Genomic DNA, 17,028 nt, shown 5'->3' on the forward strand with positions numbered 1-17,028 from the left:
TGTTATAATTGTGGAAATACTGACCCTATGACTTATCTTAGAAGCTAGATTAAGGAAAGGCAAACCTACGTTTCTAGCATTTGTAGACTTAGAGAAAGCTTTTGACAATGTTGACTGGAATACTCTCTTTCAAATTCTGAAGGTGGCACAGGGAAAATACAGGGAATGAAAGGCTATTTACAATTTGTACAGAAAGCAGATGGCAGCTATAAGAGTCGAGGGACATGAAAGGGAAGCAGTGGTTGGGAAGGGAGTGAGACAGGATTGTAGCCTCTCCCCGATGTTATTCAATCTGTATATTGAGCAAGCAGTAAAGGAAACAAAAGAAAAATTTGGAATAGGTATTAAAATCCACGGAGAAGAAATAAAAACTTTGAGGTTCGCCGATGACATTGTAATTCTGTCAGAGACAGCAAAGGACTTGGAAGAGCAGTTGAACTGAATGGATAGTGTCTTGAAAGGAGGATATAAGATGAACATCAACAAAAGCAAAATGAGGATAATGGAATGTAGTCGAATTAAGTCGGGTGATGCTGAAATGAGACACTTAAAGTAGTAAAGGAGTTTTGCTATTTGGGGAGCAAAATAACTGATGATGGTCGAAGTAGAGAGGATATAAAATGTAGACTGGCAATGGCAAGGAAAGCATTTCTGAAGAAGAGAAATTTGTTAACATCGAGTACAGAATTAAGTGTCAGGAAGTCATTTCTGAAAGTATTTGTATGGAGTGTAGCCATGTATGGAAGTGAAACATGGACGATAAATAGTTTGGACAAGAAGAGAATAGAAGCTTTCGAAATGTGGTGCTACAGAAGAATGCTGAAGATTAGATGGGTAGATCACATAACGAATGAGGAGGTATTAAATAGAATTGGGCAGAAGAGGAATTTGTGGCACAACTTGACAAGAAGAAGGGACCGGTTGGTAGGACATGTTCTGAGGCATCAAGGGATCACAAATTTAGCATTGGAGGGCAGCGTGGAGGGTAAGCATAGTAGAGGGAGACCAAGAGATGAATACACTAAGCAGATTCAGAAGGATGTAGGTTGCAGTAAGTACTGGGAGATGAAGAAGCTTGCATAGGATAGAGTAGCATGGAGAGCTGCATCAAACCAGTCTCAGGACTGAAGACCACAACAACAACAACAGCAGTTGTGGAAACTAATTACTGTACGAGTACCAAACTTGGTAGCATTAATGTCCAGAGTATGGGGTGCATGATTTCCATGTCATAGCACCACTGTCCAGTTCCAACTATGGCCACCACCAGGTGCTGTGATCAGTAATCGTGATTCATAGTTTTGCACAATTGACCAAATGCTGTGCACGTGTTGATGTGTCAATATGAGCTGGGACAAAAGGAGCAGGGCATTATTGGTGAAGCTCTATTATCAAAACAACAGTAATGCTGCAGCTGCACTTTGAGAATATTGCCGGCTGAAAGGACTATAGAGGGTCCTCTTTCTCCATTTGCTGTGCGGAGCATGATGAAAATTTTTGAATCAATTGGGGAACTGGGCATCACTCCAGGTAGATGCCGATGACTGCTTGCACCACAGGTGGTTGATGAAATCACTGTTGCTACAGCAGATAATACTGCAAGCAATTCCCAAGTGTTAGGCAGCACGCGTGCTGTGTCATGAAAGTTGAACATCCCGTGATCCACTGTACGGAAGGTGCTTCGAACCATTCTCAAATGGTATCCTTACAAGATCCTTATTGTACAGCAGCTTGCCACACAGGATGCACAATGATGCATTGATTTCGCTCTCTCTTTCTCGCAAGCATTGAAGTTAATGAGGGCTGGCCCTGAGCTATCCTATGGACAGACAGAGCTCATTTTTCTCTGATGGGTGAGGTGAACACATAGAACTGCTGAGTGTGGGGATCTTCACCTCCAGTCACTGTGCATGAAATTCCTATGTATGGTGAATGTGTCACCATATGGTGTGACTTCGTGTCTACATTCATCATTGGCCCGTTCTTGCTGGAACAGGTTGGCACTCAAGGACCAAAGATGTGTAGTGTGACTGGACAGTATTACTATGAAATGCATTGCCAACATGTCATACCTGCCCTACAGGAGAGAGACACATTGAACTCAACAGTTTTCATGCAAGATGGGGCCCCACCGGACATCACTCATGAAGTCACCTGCTCCTTCAAAACTCATTTGGAAACGACTGAATTATCAGCCAATTATTTCCAAGTGCTTGGCTGGCACAATCACCTGATCTCACTCTCTGTGATTACTGATTGTGGGTATACCTGAAGGACAGGGTTTACCAGAGGAACATTCACACATGTGCTGATCTGAAGTGCAGCATATCAAGAGAGGTAGCCAGCATATGTACAGGCTTCGTTCTGCTGTGCAGAATGCAATCCTGTGCTTTAAGACTATTCTGGACTCAGATGGGTGCCATATTGAGCCCCTTTTGTAGCAGTAATGGTATCGCTATATAGTAGTACGATATACTGTAGCAGCAATTAAAAAGTGTTTCAGTTGAAATGATTACATGTTATTTCTCTTCCTCATATCATTGACATTAATGCTACGAAGTTTGGTACTCATAGTAATTAGTTTCTGTGTTACAATATGTTAAGTAGGGAAAGTTTGATTATAACCACCTGGTATTACTCCACATCCTTCCTGCAGATATTGTGTGGATAAAAATAAATGACTATCTTCTTAATGTATTTGAAATTACAGAAATCAACACCTCTAATCTATTTTGATGTGCAGTTCAAACAACATTAAGATGATTTTATGTTATACTGGATTAATCAGCAACAGAAACAATGGTAGTCAAATTATGCTTACCTTTAATTACATCTTCCAAACATTGTGAACACATTCTAGCAGTAACACTTGTTGTAGGTGCCATGCATGGGCATGAATTTATCTCTATTAACCATGGACAGAAATCTTCTGTTACCATGAAATCAGCTCCAAATAGCTCAAATGAATTTCTTCTTTTATCCATGTGATCTTGAGAAGCAAGTAGTGTGCCAATGATACTGGCCCTCATGCCAGGATAGATACATTTTTCCCATCTGTCTGCATGACCTATTGTCCTGCAAAACAATATAGGTATTACACCCTGATGATGTTTTGATACCACATATATTTGTAAAAAGATCTTCATTTGATCAACTCATTATAGAAATGTGGTACAGTCATAAAAAACATTATGAAAATTTACTTTGGTAAAGAATGTATCCATTTTTTATGAGCTTTGATAGTTTGCCAGTATTACCAATAGCAACAAATCATATGATAAAGCTGACATCTATTCAAATTTACTTCAGTAATATTGTGGCACATAATTCTAGTCACAGTGGAGAATGATAGTATAATAAAGAACGGAAATTAATGAAGGTACTTGCTCTCTCTCTCTCTCTCTCTCTCTCTCTCTCTCTCTTTTGCTTTACATAGAGAAATGTGGAAATAACACGGTAGCAATGCCATTATAGTAAAATTATTGCAAATATGATGACACTATAGTGGAAATTTTAGAAAGAACAGACTAAACTGTAGGTGATGACAATACAGACTTTTGAGTACCATAAATTTGAGATACAAGACGAGCAACTCCTTACTAGCTGATAAATAAAAAGTAATTTGAACAACTGTGACTGGTACACAACTATATAAGCAAAGTTGAATGTTTTTTCATGGGTTTTTGAAAAGTTCATCTGGAGAATGACAGGAAACAGGAAAAATGGATAAGATGAAAAAATGCTGAAGTGAATGAAAAGTTGCCCCAAACTCTATTGGACATATGTAATAATTTTACCACTTCCTTGCTAACTGTATTTGGTTTTGGTGTCAAGGTGATCATAAAAGAGATTGTAAGCACATTTCTAAATGAGAAAATCAGCATGAGAAGAAATATTATGTGGTCACTGAGATAGACATCCTCAATGCAATATTATAACACTAGTAAGCATTTCAAAAACCATAAACCTTAATATACTGCCATTTATTTCACAGGCTGAAACTAATACAAAACAGACTTCTTCTTCTTATTGTTATTATTTCCCAGTTTAGGCTGGCACAGCACATTCCAATTTCATGAGTTGCTTCTCAGTATTTCCACAAATTTTGTTTCTGTAGGTTTATGATGTACTATTTAGTTTATAAAATCAGCACTACAGCAACACTGAATGGATAACATTGCACTGTACTTTTTTCTTCCTCTGCCATGCTTTTTCTTTTCTTATGGAGTCATTTTTTTTATTTCATTTGTTCCACTGTCATTTTTTACCATCTGAGGAACTTTATTTAAAATATTTGTAATTCTTTAATAATGTAGGAAAATATAGAGTGCTACTTAGCATAAAGCAGACACATTAAATTGCAGACAGGCACAATTAAAACACACTTACACAAAGCTTTTGGCCACAGCCTTTGTCAGCGAAAGAGAAACAGAGAAACACACACCACTCATACAAACAAGGAAGCACCCATCACACACACTTGACTGCCAACTCTGGCAGCTCAGGCCAAAATGCAACTATAATGTGGATTGGCAGCAGCAGTCTGTTGAGGGCACAGAAGTGGAAGAGATAGTAATGTAGGGACAGGGGGGGGGGGGGGGGCAGAGGAATGCTGTCTGGCATGTGCAGGGACTAGAATGCCAACAGGTGCCGTGTCTCCCAGCCACTCTGCTTGCCACCCTGTGCCAACACGCCTGTTCACCTTTCCCTACTCCTCTTCTTTTCGCTCCCTTTTTCCCCACCTCCCTGCCCCACAGGGCCACAGGGGCAGGGAGGTGGGGAAAAAAGAAGTAAAAAGGAGAGGAGCAGGGAAAAATTGATGAGTGTATTATCACAGGGCAGGAAACAAAGAGGCTGGAATATGAGAATGGGGAGGAGATGATATGACTGCAGCATATCTTCTAGTAGGTGTCAGTCTTGTCATCTTTGTATTCTTCATAGGTCCTATTACATCCACCATACTGGAAATGTGAAACTTGCTCCAATGTTATGCCATTGATGATGCTCCTTGAGTGAACTGGGTTGGTTCATAAAAACATCATTACTACTGTTTTAAGTGGCTGAATTTTTACATTGTAATCAGCGTTTAGCTAGTTTGGGTGCTGTCATTTCCAGTTATCCTGTTTTCCTGACTCATTAATTTATCAAGAAACTGGCAATGACAAAAGTATATAACTTCAACTTTCTGAGACTTATAATGCTTGCCTTAGTTACTTCTATTATGGAACATCCAAAGATATTATTAAAAAATACTTTAATGTGAGCACTAGATTTACACATTGCTAAATATGGGCCCAAGACAGTATGGCATGCAAACCAAAGGTGAAACATTATATTTTAACTGTTAATAATTTAAAAAAAGCATATATTACTGATTTAGTATCAGTATTTGAATTAGTATTAGTGCAGTGGTGTTGAAAACAGCTGAAATCATTAATGCTGAACAAAGCTCCTGGGTCCAATAGAATCCCTGTCAGATTATAAATGAATTTGTGGCTGAGCTATCCTCTCTTCTAACTGTAAGCTATCCCTTGAACAAAAAACCATGTCCAGTTCTTGGAAAATCCATCTGCAAGAAGTGTAGCAGAAGTGATCCACAAAACTAATGTCCAATATTCTTGACATCCATTTGTTGTAGAACCTTAGAATATATTCCGAGCTCATCCATACTGAGGTATCTTGAACAGAATGACCTCAATGCCAACCAGCATGAATTCTGAAAACATCGATCACTTGAAATCCAACTCGCACTTTTCTCATATGACATACTGAAAGCTTTGGATAAAGGCAATCAGATAGATGCTGTATTTCTTGATTTCCAAAAAGCATTTCACTCAGTACCACACCTAAGCTTATAGTCAAAAGTACAATCATATGGGATATCAAGTGAAATTTGTGACTGGACTGAGGACTTCTTGGTAGGATGGACGCAACATATTATCATGGATGGAGAGTCACCGTCAGATGTAGAAGTAACTTTGGGTGTCCTCCAGGAAAGCGTGTTGGGATCCTTGTGTTCATGTTGTATATTAATGACTTTTCAGACAATGTTAATAGTAAAATCAGGCTTTTTGTGGATGATGCAGTTATATATAATGATATACTGTTTGAAAGAAGGTGCATAAATATTCAGTCAGATATTGATAAGCTTTCAAAGTGGTGCAGAGATTGGCAATTTGCTTTAAATGTTCAGAAATGTAAAATTTTGCCCTTCACAAAATGAAAAGAATGTAGCATCCTATGCCTATAATATCAATGAGTCACTGTTAGGATTAGCCAACTCATACAAATATCTGAGTGTAGCACTATGTTAGGGATGTGAAATGGAACGATTACATGGGTAAAGCAGGTGGTAGACTTCAGTGAAGTGCAATCAATCTACAAAGGAGACTGCTTACAAATCACCATGCAACCATTTTTATAACACTGCTCAAGTGTGTGGAGCCTGTAACATATAGGACTAAAATGGTATTGAACGTATACAGAGAAGGGCAGCATGACTTATCACATGTTTGTTTTATCCATGGGAGGGTGGCACCGATATACTGAAGGAACTGACCTGAAAGACTCATGAAGACAGATGTAAACCATCCCGAGAGACTATTAACAAGGTTTCAAGAACCAGCTTTAAATGACTACTCGAGGAATATACTACAGCCCCCTACGTAGTGCTCACAAAGAGATCATGAAAATAAGATTAGAAAAATTACTGCATGCATTCAAACAATCATTCTTCCCACACTCCATATGTGAATGGAACAGGAAGGAATCTAATAACTGGTACAATGGGTTGCACCCTCTGCTGTGCACCTCACTGAGGTTTGCAGAGTATAGATGTGGATGTAGAATTATAAGAATTTGGCATATACATTCATCAAATTTATATTAATAATCAAGGATGCCATGCGAGAATTGCAATATTCAGTACAATGGCATTATGTACTCCAACTTCAAAACAGTCATCTCATAATCTGTAATTACTGTTGTTGTTGCTACCATCTGAATTATGAATAAAAACTGTTATTTCATGGGCAGTATCAAATACAACTACTTCATTCATTGATGAATTTACAAAATTTATTTGGTTGGGATAATAAAGAGCACCACACAGAAGTTTTCAAGTTATATTGATCAATAAATTATTACAGTCATGAAAATGAGTATCTGCCCACTGTGGCATTGCTGTGAAACATATTTACTCTACAAGGTTTGTATTGTCTATTAATTTCTTCATGCATGCAAAGACAACAGCATGGTCAGAAGTCTGAAGATGTATTAACCACAGTTACTTGGTATGTGCTTCTAATACATAATAGTAAAATATTTTTTTTATAAACTCTCATATGTCACAGGTTCTGAATCAGTGCTGGGAATTCTTATGAAAAACCTTGAAAGTCTTCTCCACATCCCTTCCAGATATGCTCTGAGAGTTTTGCACAAAATTAGATCTAATCCACAGAAGACAGAAATTTTTTTTGTGAGAAGCAACTGTGTAGGTACTGGCAGAAGTAAAGCTGTGAGGATGGGGCATGAGTCATGCTTGGGCAGCTCAGTTGGTAGAGCACTTGCCCGCGAAAGGCAAAGGTCCCGAGTTTGAGTCTTGGTCTGGCACACAGTTTTAATCTGCCAGGAAGTTTCATATCAGTACACAGTTCGCTGCAGAGTGGAAGTCTCATTCTGGAAACTGTGTAGTGCTTCGAGAATTTCAGGATAAATTCTAGAAACACTTGGTTCTCCACTGTCTTGTGCACCTGATATTTTGATGATGAGGGTGAGAGAGCCTTTTTACTGCACCACACATATTTGTGTGTGTAGGAAGGACAGCTGTCATGAGAAGCCAGGAGCTGCACCAGACGAGCGACCCCAACAAGTGGTTAGAGTGGCCCCGACAAATGGTTACCTTGGAATTTATATAAAAAAGTCAAATAATGTTTGTACAATGCTCTGTGGTTTGTGGTGTCATGAGGATTGTTACAGAGAAAGATGAAGCATGTATTGTATAGAGACTCTTACTTCATGTCTTGGCTCTGCATGAGGCAGAATGTATGTAATTGGATGAGTGTTTAGTTGGTTCTGACATTTATCTTGGAACCAGTTGGCTTACTGTAGTTTGTTCAGAATAATTGTTACATTAGGATGAGAGTTGAAAATAAATTGCTGTTGAACTGACAAGATTCTATGAGTACATGATTTATTTAAAGAATAGAGAGTTGGTTAATATTATTCCCTTTAACCTGATATAGTCTACAGAATAAATTAAACGGTGAGAGCGATGTAGCTGATGACCCAAGGAAGAGGATCGGCTGCACACACAATGTATGAGTCAACTGGAAGAGACATGTGAGTCATGCAACCCAACACAGCACTGTCTCTGGTTGTCCAAGAAAGCGTTAGAATATGGCAACCATGACACGACTCAAAGAAAAAGGGAAATTGTAAGCCAAAAACAGGAAGGAGATATTTGAGTTGCCATAGCAACTAGGTCTAACAAGACTGAGAAACTGTTTCAAGTAATTGTGTTGTGTCTACTGAACCAAAGGAAGAATGCAACACAATATAAGACGGAATAAGGTAATAATGTCAAAAGAATGGAGGGAAGATCTCTAGTTTTCAATTAAGAAGATTAGGGTGTGGGGAGGAAGCAATTCTCACACACACAGTAACCAACTGACATCGACGCAGTAACCAGGCAATGATGCTGACACAGTAACCTGCCACCGTTGCTGACTGCAATGGCTGCCGTTCACCGTTGCTGACTTCGCGGTCACTCACCGATGCCGTAACCAACATTCAATGCTGCCGGCACCTGTGCTGTTCACCAGCGCTGATTCAATGCAGCCTAGAATTCTATGCCAGGTAAGCATTAAATAAATACTTTATTACTCTAGTAAAGAGTGTTACAAAATACTGTTGGGTGAACTTTTACTGTGTAATTGGTATAATTGAAATTAGTATTAGATTCTCACAAGGGCAAAAGTCTATAGAAGCATGGACAGTATACAACCAGTTGGAGAGACATCAGAACCAGCCATGGCTATGAAAATTGTAAAGAAGGACCTGAGTTGTCTGAATTAGTAAATTTAATTAAAGCACAGAGTGAAGCTCTAACTAGATTAGATGCTAAGTTAGAAGCACAGAGTGCTACTTTAAGTGAAAAGTTAGAAGCACAGAGTGTAACTTCAACTGCTCAAATTGCCTCTCTGAGAAATGAAATAAGTACTACTTTAAGTGAAACTTTAGAAGCACAGGGTGAAGCTTTAGATTCTAAGTTTGATGTATTAAATGAGAAAGTGGAGAAGTTATGATTAGATTTAAAGAATGAATTAAGTAATTCCTTAACTGTGCAGATGAATCAAATGTTTACTGACCTGAGCCAAAAGCAGGATGACCAGTTTCAGAAGTTGACTCAGGAATTAGAATTTGACATTGAAGACAAGTGTAACAATATAGAGTCTGAATTTAGTGAAAAATTTGGATCATTTCTGAGTGTGTGTATTGTTACATTTGACATGGTAAAACAAAGGCTGCATACTTCAAGAGATAGGATGGAAAAACAGGATAAGCTGATCCCTATTGTCCAATTGCAAATTGCAGGCGTCAACACTCGGGTTGATGATATGGAAAGAAATTTTAAGGAAAAATAGCAACTTCAGACACTATAAATATAGTGGTCTGGAGGAACAGGTAGAGGAGATAATAGATACAAAAGTTGCCATGAAAGTAAACTCTGACAACATGTCTACAAAGCTATCCTATGAGCTTGATGACACTAAGAGAAATGTTGATGACTCATGGAAAGAATTCAAACTTGTCCAGGACAGATTAGAACATAGAATAACTTTACTTATTGTCATGCTTTCTAGTAAAATGGTAATTGTTTTGCTGTGGGGAGACTTTCACATAAAATTTAACGAGAAGTATTAATCCATAAGCAATCGAGTGAGGTTATGTCAGATCCATGGGATCCAGGCAGAGTCACATCTGTTCCCTAGGGACATTAACATTCTGTGTTAATGGGCAGAGTAACGACTGTTGGTTCCTGAGTTGTTTGCAGTGTTACTCCCAGATTAGTTTTCCTACACCGAATTCCCTTCACATCTTTGATGGGAGGGTTTGTATTAATCTTGATAGGGGTGAATAGTGTAACTAAAGACATGACTAACACTACACACACATCTCACCTTTCAGATGGCAAAGTGTGACCGATTCTTCACCATTTGCCATTCCATAGGTGTTGCTAAGATTTTTCATCGGGGGTGTCAAAGGTGAAGGTGAGAATGTCAGTTCTGCAGGAGACGTTTAACACCATACCTGCTCCAGCTTGTCACTCAAGTACTGGTGAAGTAGGGATCCTGGGGAAGGGGGGTGGGAAGGGTTTTCCTGTCTTTGGGGCTTTCTTCTTTTTCTCCTTCGATCTTAGCAACCATCTCTATTTTTTCCTTTCTTACTTCTCATCAGAGTACCAGTCTACCTTTCCCTCTTTCCATATGCATATACTTCTGTCGCTGAAGTCCTTCTCATTCTTCATGGTTTCCTATAACCTTCAACTTATGTCAAATAAGTAGGCCAAAGAATCAGGCTGCACGAACACACAAGATTACACTTAGACACAAACATGAAATTTACGGGTTAGAAACCTAAAGCAATGTCTGAACCGCCAAGGGATGGAGGGGAATAAAGACATTTGTTCATCTGGGTAGATGCACACATTGTGTGGTTGATATATGACAGTTCTGCATTGTTCCTTTTTTTCTTTTCTTTTGTTGCTTTTTATATGTTTATACATAGGTATAAGAACAGAGACAGTTCTATATAGTACAAGGAAGTGTGAGAAATGAAGAACTAATGAGCATAAGCCAGGGAGGAACTAATGGTGATAATTATTTAGGAATATCAGTTAAATATTTGTTCTGATGATTTGTAGGATAGTGGGACAAGTCTAGAATAAACAAAGGTATTATATAGTGAATTATACATAAATATGAGGTCTACTGAAAGTGTAGAAGTTGAAAAGTAGTGGAGGACTCTAGAGGATCAAATAAGGAACCAAGAAGTAAGAGAGAAGTGTGAAGTAGAATTGAATTTTGCCAGGTAATATTTAGCGACAGTATACACAAAGATGTATACTAGGGCAATGAACCATGGGGCCTACTCACAAAGGATAAGAGGGGGGGGGGGGGGGGGTGCACCCAGCTTTTATTGAATGAAGAAAAGGGCAGATAGGCAGAACCAAGAGAGGCTGAAGTGTACTGTGTGGGCAGGGGCACAAAGAAGGAGATTGACCTATACCATAGAATATCGGAATAAGAAAGGGGCATACCTACCAAAGCGGAAGGAGGTAGTGCATCCATAGGAGCAACCTGGAGGTAAAGCATAGGTACTGTGCCTAAAGGGAAGGACAGTATCATCACAGAAGTCACACAATTTTATAGAGATTATTCTGGTAAGGTTGGATTCTTTACATCGACAGCGTTGTTAGGAGTTATGAGTGTCGGAAAGAACACATTCATTTTTTTCTCCAGAGTTTCCTCCAGACGACAAGTTACTGTAGGAAATGAGACTCTTAAACACTAAAGAAAAGATAGTTTGGAGAATTATACTAAAGGAGGAGTGATTAAAAGTCTATACCACCTGGAGTTTGTGATTGGGAATCAAAAATGTTGTCCGCCCAATTCCTAGATTTAAAAGTACTTACTCCAACATCGGGTTAAATGCTCAGATAATTATTGGCAAAATGAACAAAAACAAAAAAGGGAAATCTAGGTGTAAGTACACAAGGACTAAAAGATATATATTGCATAGTGATTGCAATATAAATTAGTGTTGTGATAGATATTAAGGTACATGATGAATATCTGTAAAATATTGCATGTTCGAGCTAAGGGGAGGCATATGTAGTGCTGCAAGAATTTTGTGGTAAATTCTAGAAACACTTGGTTCTCCACCATCTTGAACACCCGATATTTTAATGACAAGGGTGAGAGAGCATTTTTACTGCACACACATATCTGTGTGTGTAGGAAGGACAGCTGTCACGAGAAGCCAGGAGCTGCAGCAGATGAGCAGCCCCAACAAGTGGTTAGAGTGGCCCCGACAAGGGGTTACCAGCAGTGCCTTGGAATTTATATCAAAAAGTCAAAGAGTGTTTTTATAATGCTCCATGATCTGTGGTGTCATGAGGATTGTTACAGAGAAAGATGAAGCGTGTATTGTATAGAGACTCTTACTTCATGTCTTGGCTCTGCATGAGGCAGAACATATGTAATTGTATGAGTGTTTAGTCGATTCTGACATTTATCTTGGAACCAGTTGGCTTGCTAGAGTTTGTAAAGAATAATTGTTACTTTGAGATGAGAGTTGAAAATATATTGTTGTTGAACTGACAAGATTCTACGAGTACATGATTTATTTAAAGAATAGAGAGTTGGTTAATATTATTCCCTTTAACCTGATACAGTCTACGGAATAAATTAAACGGTGAGAGCAATGTAGCTGATGACCCAAAGAAGAGGATCGGCTGCATGCACAACGTATGAGTCAACTGGAAGAGACATGTGAGTTATGCAACCCAACACAGCACTGTCTCTTGTCGTCCAAGAAAGCGTCAGAACTGCCAACGTAGACACAAATATGTTAATGTTTGTTTTTGCCTACAACATTTTCTGCTTAGTAACTACATGTGCTTTCTCTATCTTAATTTCATTCTAGTACTATACTTTATGATTCACGAAGACTGGTCAGAGGTGAGCACAAAGGTACACACAACTTGCACAGTAGCATCTCTGATGTGCTGAATACAATTGGTATCAGGTGAATTTGGGGAGAGAGAGCAATGTACAAATACCATCACATTCACAGTGTGTTCATCAAACACTTTTGACACAAAATAAGGGTGATATGGCGGTACATTGTACTCCCAAGGGTGCATAAGGTTTACAAATGAATACATATTACTGACCAACAAATTCCTGTATTTGGATGCAAATCATCATATAAACATTACTCATGATAATACATTAAAACGTTTTCTATCATCTTGTCACACACCCAGTACACTATGAAACAGTTACATTGCTTCCTGTACCCCATCTGAAGATTAGCCTAAAAAGGTCCAAAAACAAGTTTATGGAATAAATTTCAAAAAATTATCTGTATCTGTATTCAGGAAAAATCACAGGTTCTTAAACATCCATAACTGATATCCTTAATATGTTCCTGTATTGTTTACTGGTAACAGATAATGGCCAATGCCTCAACATCATTTTGATGTACCAGATGTCTCATGTCATTGTGATGAACTCGGATGCTGCATTTTCTTTTAATGTACTTATACCATGCCATCAGCACATACCAAAGTAGCAATCTAGATGACTTTTTATAGATGATGTGTCCATTTGTGATGTCGCAGTGGCCATTCTAATCTCTGTCCTTTAATAGATAGTGAGAAGAAGTACACATGGGGTTTACTGCTTTTGCTTCCCACAGTGAAGGGTCAGTTCTGCATAGTATGGTTGCCCACCAGCTGTTGATGTTCACCAATGAACTGCTCGTGTGGCCTCTCTATGTGCTACACATCTGCTACCATTGGTGGTGACCCCTGGCTTTCACATGATATGGACAGCAATTGAGTCTGTAGAGTCAAGTGATTCACATTATGACCTAGACAGTGTGGCATGTGAAATATACTGGTTTGCATAATGTCACAGACATAATGTTCCATGCATCACTCAACAACTATCTGGCCATGATCAAATGAACAAATATTGTGTGTTCTGCTTATCTGCACTCAGCTACCATTCTAATGACAAATGCAACATCATCATAGTCATCTGACAAGCTGAACTATTCCTTTCACTGTAAGGACATCAGAGATTTCTCCCAACATGGCAGTTACATCTAATTCAATTATTTGTGAGTGTAAGAACGTCTCATACCACTGCCCTATGTGGAATATGAGATACCCTTTTCCAGTTTTGAGCTACAGCACATGTTCCATGTTTGTAACATGACTTCCTTCTCAACGTGAATAAAGGTTGTACAATAAGCTAAGTTTTTATGTAACTTCTTCAGATAACAGAAACTTACGATACCACCTTAGTTTCAGCTATAGTTGCACCTATTTTTGGATAAGTAGTATCTGATTCATGTTTTTGGAAATATACACAATGTTGTAATAGTCTGGCAAAGCTCTGCCTTACTTTAAGTTAGCCGAGTATATATCGACATTTTTACGAATTACTGGGTTATGCTATGGAAATTAGTCTTGCTATAAATGTCACTACAAAATATGAAATATGATCTCATTCACATTTTTTTATAAAATCAATATAAGATTAATTATTTTTACTTTCATTAAGGTCATGAACTAGAGATGATGCCCAGATGCTGATGCAAACAGCAAGTTAAATAACTTTTTCTTGGTTACAAATCTCTGCTCTTAGGAGTATTTTCCAAATTTTCCAACATATCAGACATTTAACTAAAATTCAATAAAACTGTAAATGTCTCTAACATTATCAAAAATAAGGGGGGACTTTACAGCTAGACCATGCCACTATTGGGCAATTATCATATGGTCAGCATTATCTCCTCACCAGACAGAAGAAAAAACACATCCACCATTTTTAATCTTTGTGCAGCTAGTTCTCAGAGCTCTCATCATTGTGCTGAGACTTGTTTGCTGTATTGGTTTCCAGAATAACTAATATCTCTGTGACTCAAACTTCCACTGAGCTCGGTGAAGGTACTCATTCAAAATTGTATTTATTGTCTGTTTTTCTGTTTTCTTCAAATCTGAATACTGAATGGATTAGTCTGTGGGTAAACTGAAGAGCAAGCAGATGAGACTCCCCTCAGTCTACACAACTATGTCACAATGAGCAACTACAGGTTATCTATCCCACAATGCTATACCGGCCCTCTCATAGTATGGCTTTTAAATGAGGATCAATTCAATATTCAGACAAGCATGAAAGTGTTTATTTTCCACTAAATGTGTTAACACTATATGCAATGCAGAAACTAGTTACTAATATAACAAACAGAAGAAATGAACATCACTAAAATTTACACAGATCATCACATGTACACTGCAGTACTAGATGGCAGACAGATTCTTAATCTTATGTATGTGGTGTCTGTTATTTTGGACATGACACCATTTTGATCTAGCCACCACTATGAATTATGACACAAAGGTATTACCAACATTGGCTGAAATCAATGCCCAAAGGGACACAAGTTGAAAATTTGTGCTGGATTGGGGCTCCTGCTTACCAGGCAGTTGCTCTGACCACTAAGCCATCTGCACACAGTGGTCATCACAACTGACATCTCTGAAAGAACAGACACCACATACATTTAATAAAGTGAGGTAGTCAATGATCTCTTTGGTGCGGATGTGCAATCAGCAAAATGCTGTGAATTATGAGGATAATGGGCAAGGTGCACTAAATAAGTAGTGTGTGTGGATAAGTTGAGAATTTTAGTCTGATGGAGGCATGCTAGGATACCCTGTGCATTTGCGATGACCTCTGTGTCTTGATCACTTAGTGGTCAGAGCAGTTGTCTAGTAAGCAGGAGTCCCCAGTTTGAATCCCGGTCTGGCACAAATTTTCAACTTTCCCCATTGATTTCAGTCAATGCACACTCACAACCAATGTCTACAATTTCTTTGTGTCTTAATTCATAATGGTTGCTGGATCAAAATGGTGTCTGTTCTTCCGGACATGTCCGAAAGAACAGACACCACATACATATAAATAAGGCAAGAGGTCAATGATCTCTTCAATGCAGTGCTCACCAGGCTCAAACTCTTATGGAAATCAGCAAAACACTGCAAGTAATGAGAATGATGGGCAAGGGGCAGTAAATTTGTAGTGTGTGGGTAAGTTGAGAATTTAGGTCTGGCACGAGGCATACTAGACCAGCCCATGCGGTTGTGATGACCACTGTGTCTGGATTGTTTAGTGGTCAGAGGAACTATCTAGTAAGCAGGAGACTCCCTATTGACTTCAATCAATGCCTGTTCATAGCCACTGTCTGTAAGCCCTTTGTGTCATAGGGTAGTGCCCCCTCCCCCCCCCCCCCCCCTCCCTCCCCCGCTACACAAGTGCCCATGCTCTCAAGTTTACTGACAGACTACAGTATGTTACATTTATTATCTTCATCTATCTTCAGCTTTTAGGTAAAATCTCTGCTGTCTTGGACTTGGATGAAAACTGAAAAAATTGTTCATTCTAAAATTACTTTTTCTGTACCTACATACATACTCTGTAAACCATTTTGAAGTGCAAGATTAGCGTGTTACTGCTTATTATGGTTTATTTTCGTTCCTATCATGCAAGGAGTGTGGGAAGAATGAATCTTTAAAAAACAACTCTGTGTGTGGTCTAATTAGTATAATTTTGTCTCATGGGAGCGATATGTCGGGCGCTGAAAAATGTTCCAGATTCTTCACTTAATACTGGTTCTCAAAGTTTTGAAACCAGGATTTCTTGTAATTATTTGTATCTATCTTCAAGCGTCTACCAACTGTAGTTTTTAAACATTTCTGTGATGCTCTCCCATGATTCAAGTAGACTTATGACCATTTGTGCAAACCTACTTTGTTCAATATCCTGTTGGTCCAATTTGATACTACGCACTTGAACAATTTCCTAAGATGGGAAGCGCAAGTAATTTACAATTTCCCAGCATTATGCCAATGAACTGAAGTCTGTCACCTGCCTTATCTATGACTGAGTCTATATGACCATTCTGTTTCATAGCCCTATAATGTGTTATGTTAAAGTCATAAACTGCCAATTTTTGCACAACTTTTAAATCTTGTCTATATTCATTGAGTATTTCTGCAGCTTTTTACAGACAGTTCTTCATGATGGATAACTGCATTATCTATGAAAAGTGTGAGGTTGCCAATAATATTGCCTGCCAGATCAATAATATACAACACGAACAGCATGGGTCATAATAGACTTCCCTGAAGCACGATTGAAGTTAATCCTACTTCTGTTGATGGCTCTTCAG

At 38.6% G+C, this 17,028-nt stretch overlaps 1 protein-coding gene across 1 annotated transcript in view; it reads right to left on the reverse strand.

The window, feature by feature from the left end:
- Positions 1-17,028, reverse strand: part of LOC126455501 (tubulin glycylase 3A-like) — a 156,904-nt gene that overhangs the window by 23,583 nt on the left and 116,293 nt on the right. Inside the window, exon 9 of the mRNA XM_050091251.1 lies at positions 2,822-3,075. Coding sequence (XP_049947208.1) covers positions 2,822-3,075 — 254 coding nt within the window. The remainder of the gene's footprint in view (positions 1-2,821; positions 3,076-17,028) is intronic.

This window comes from Schistocerca serialis, chromosome 2 (assembly GCF_023864345.2).
Source record: "Schistocerca serialis cubense isolate TAMUIC-IGC-003099 chromosome 2, iqSchSeri2.2, whole genome shotgun sequence".
Classification (NCBI taxonomy): Eukaryota; Metazoa; Arthropoda; class Insecta; order Orthoptera; family Acrididae; genus Schistocerca; species Schistocerca serialis.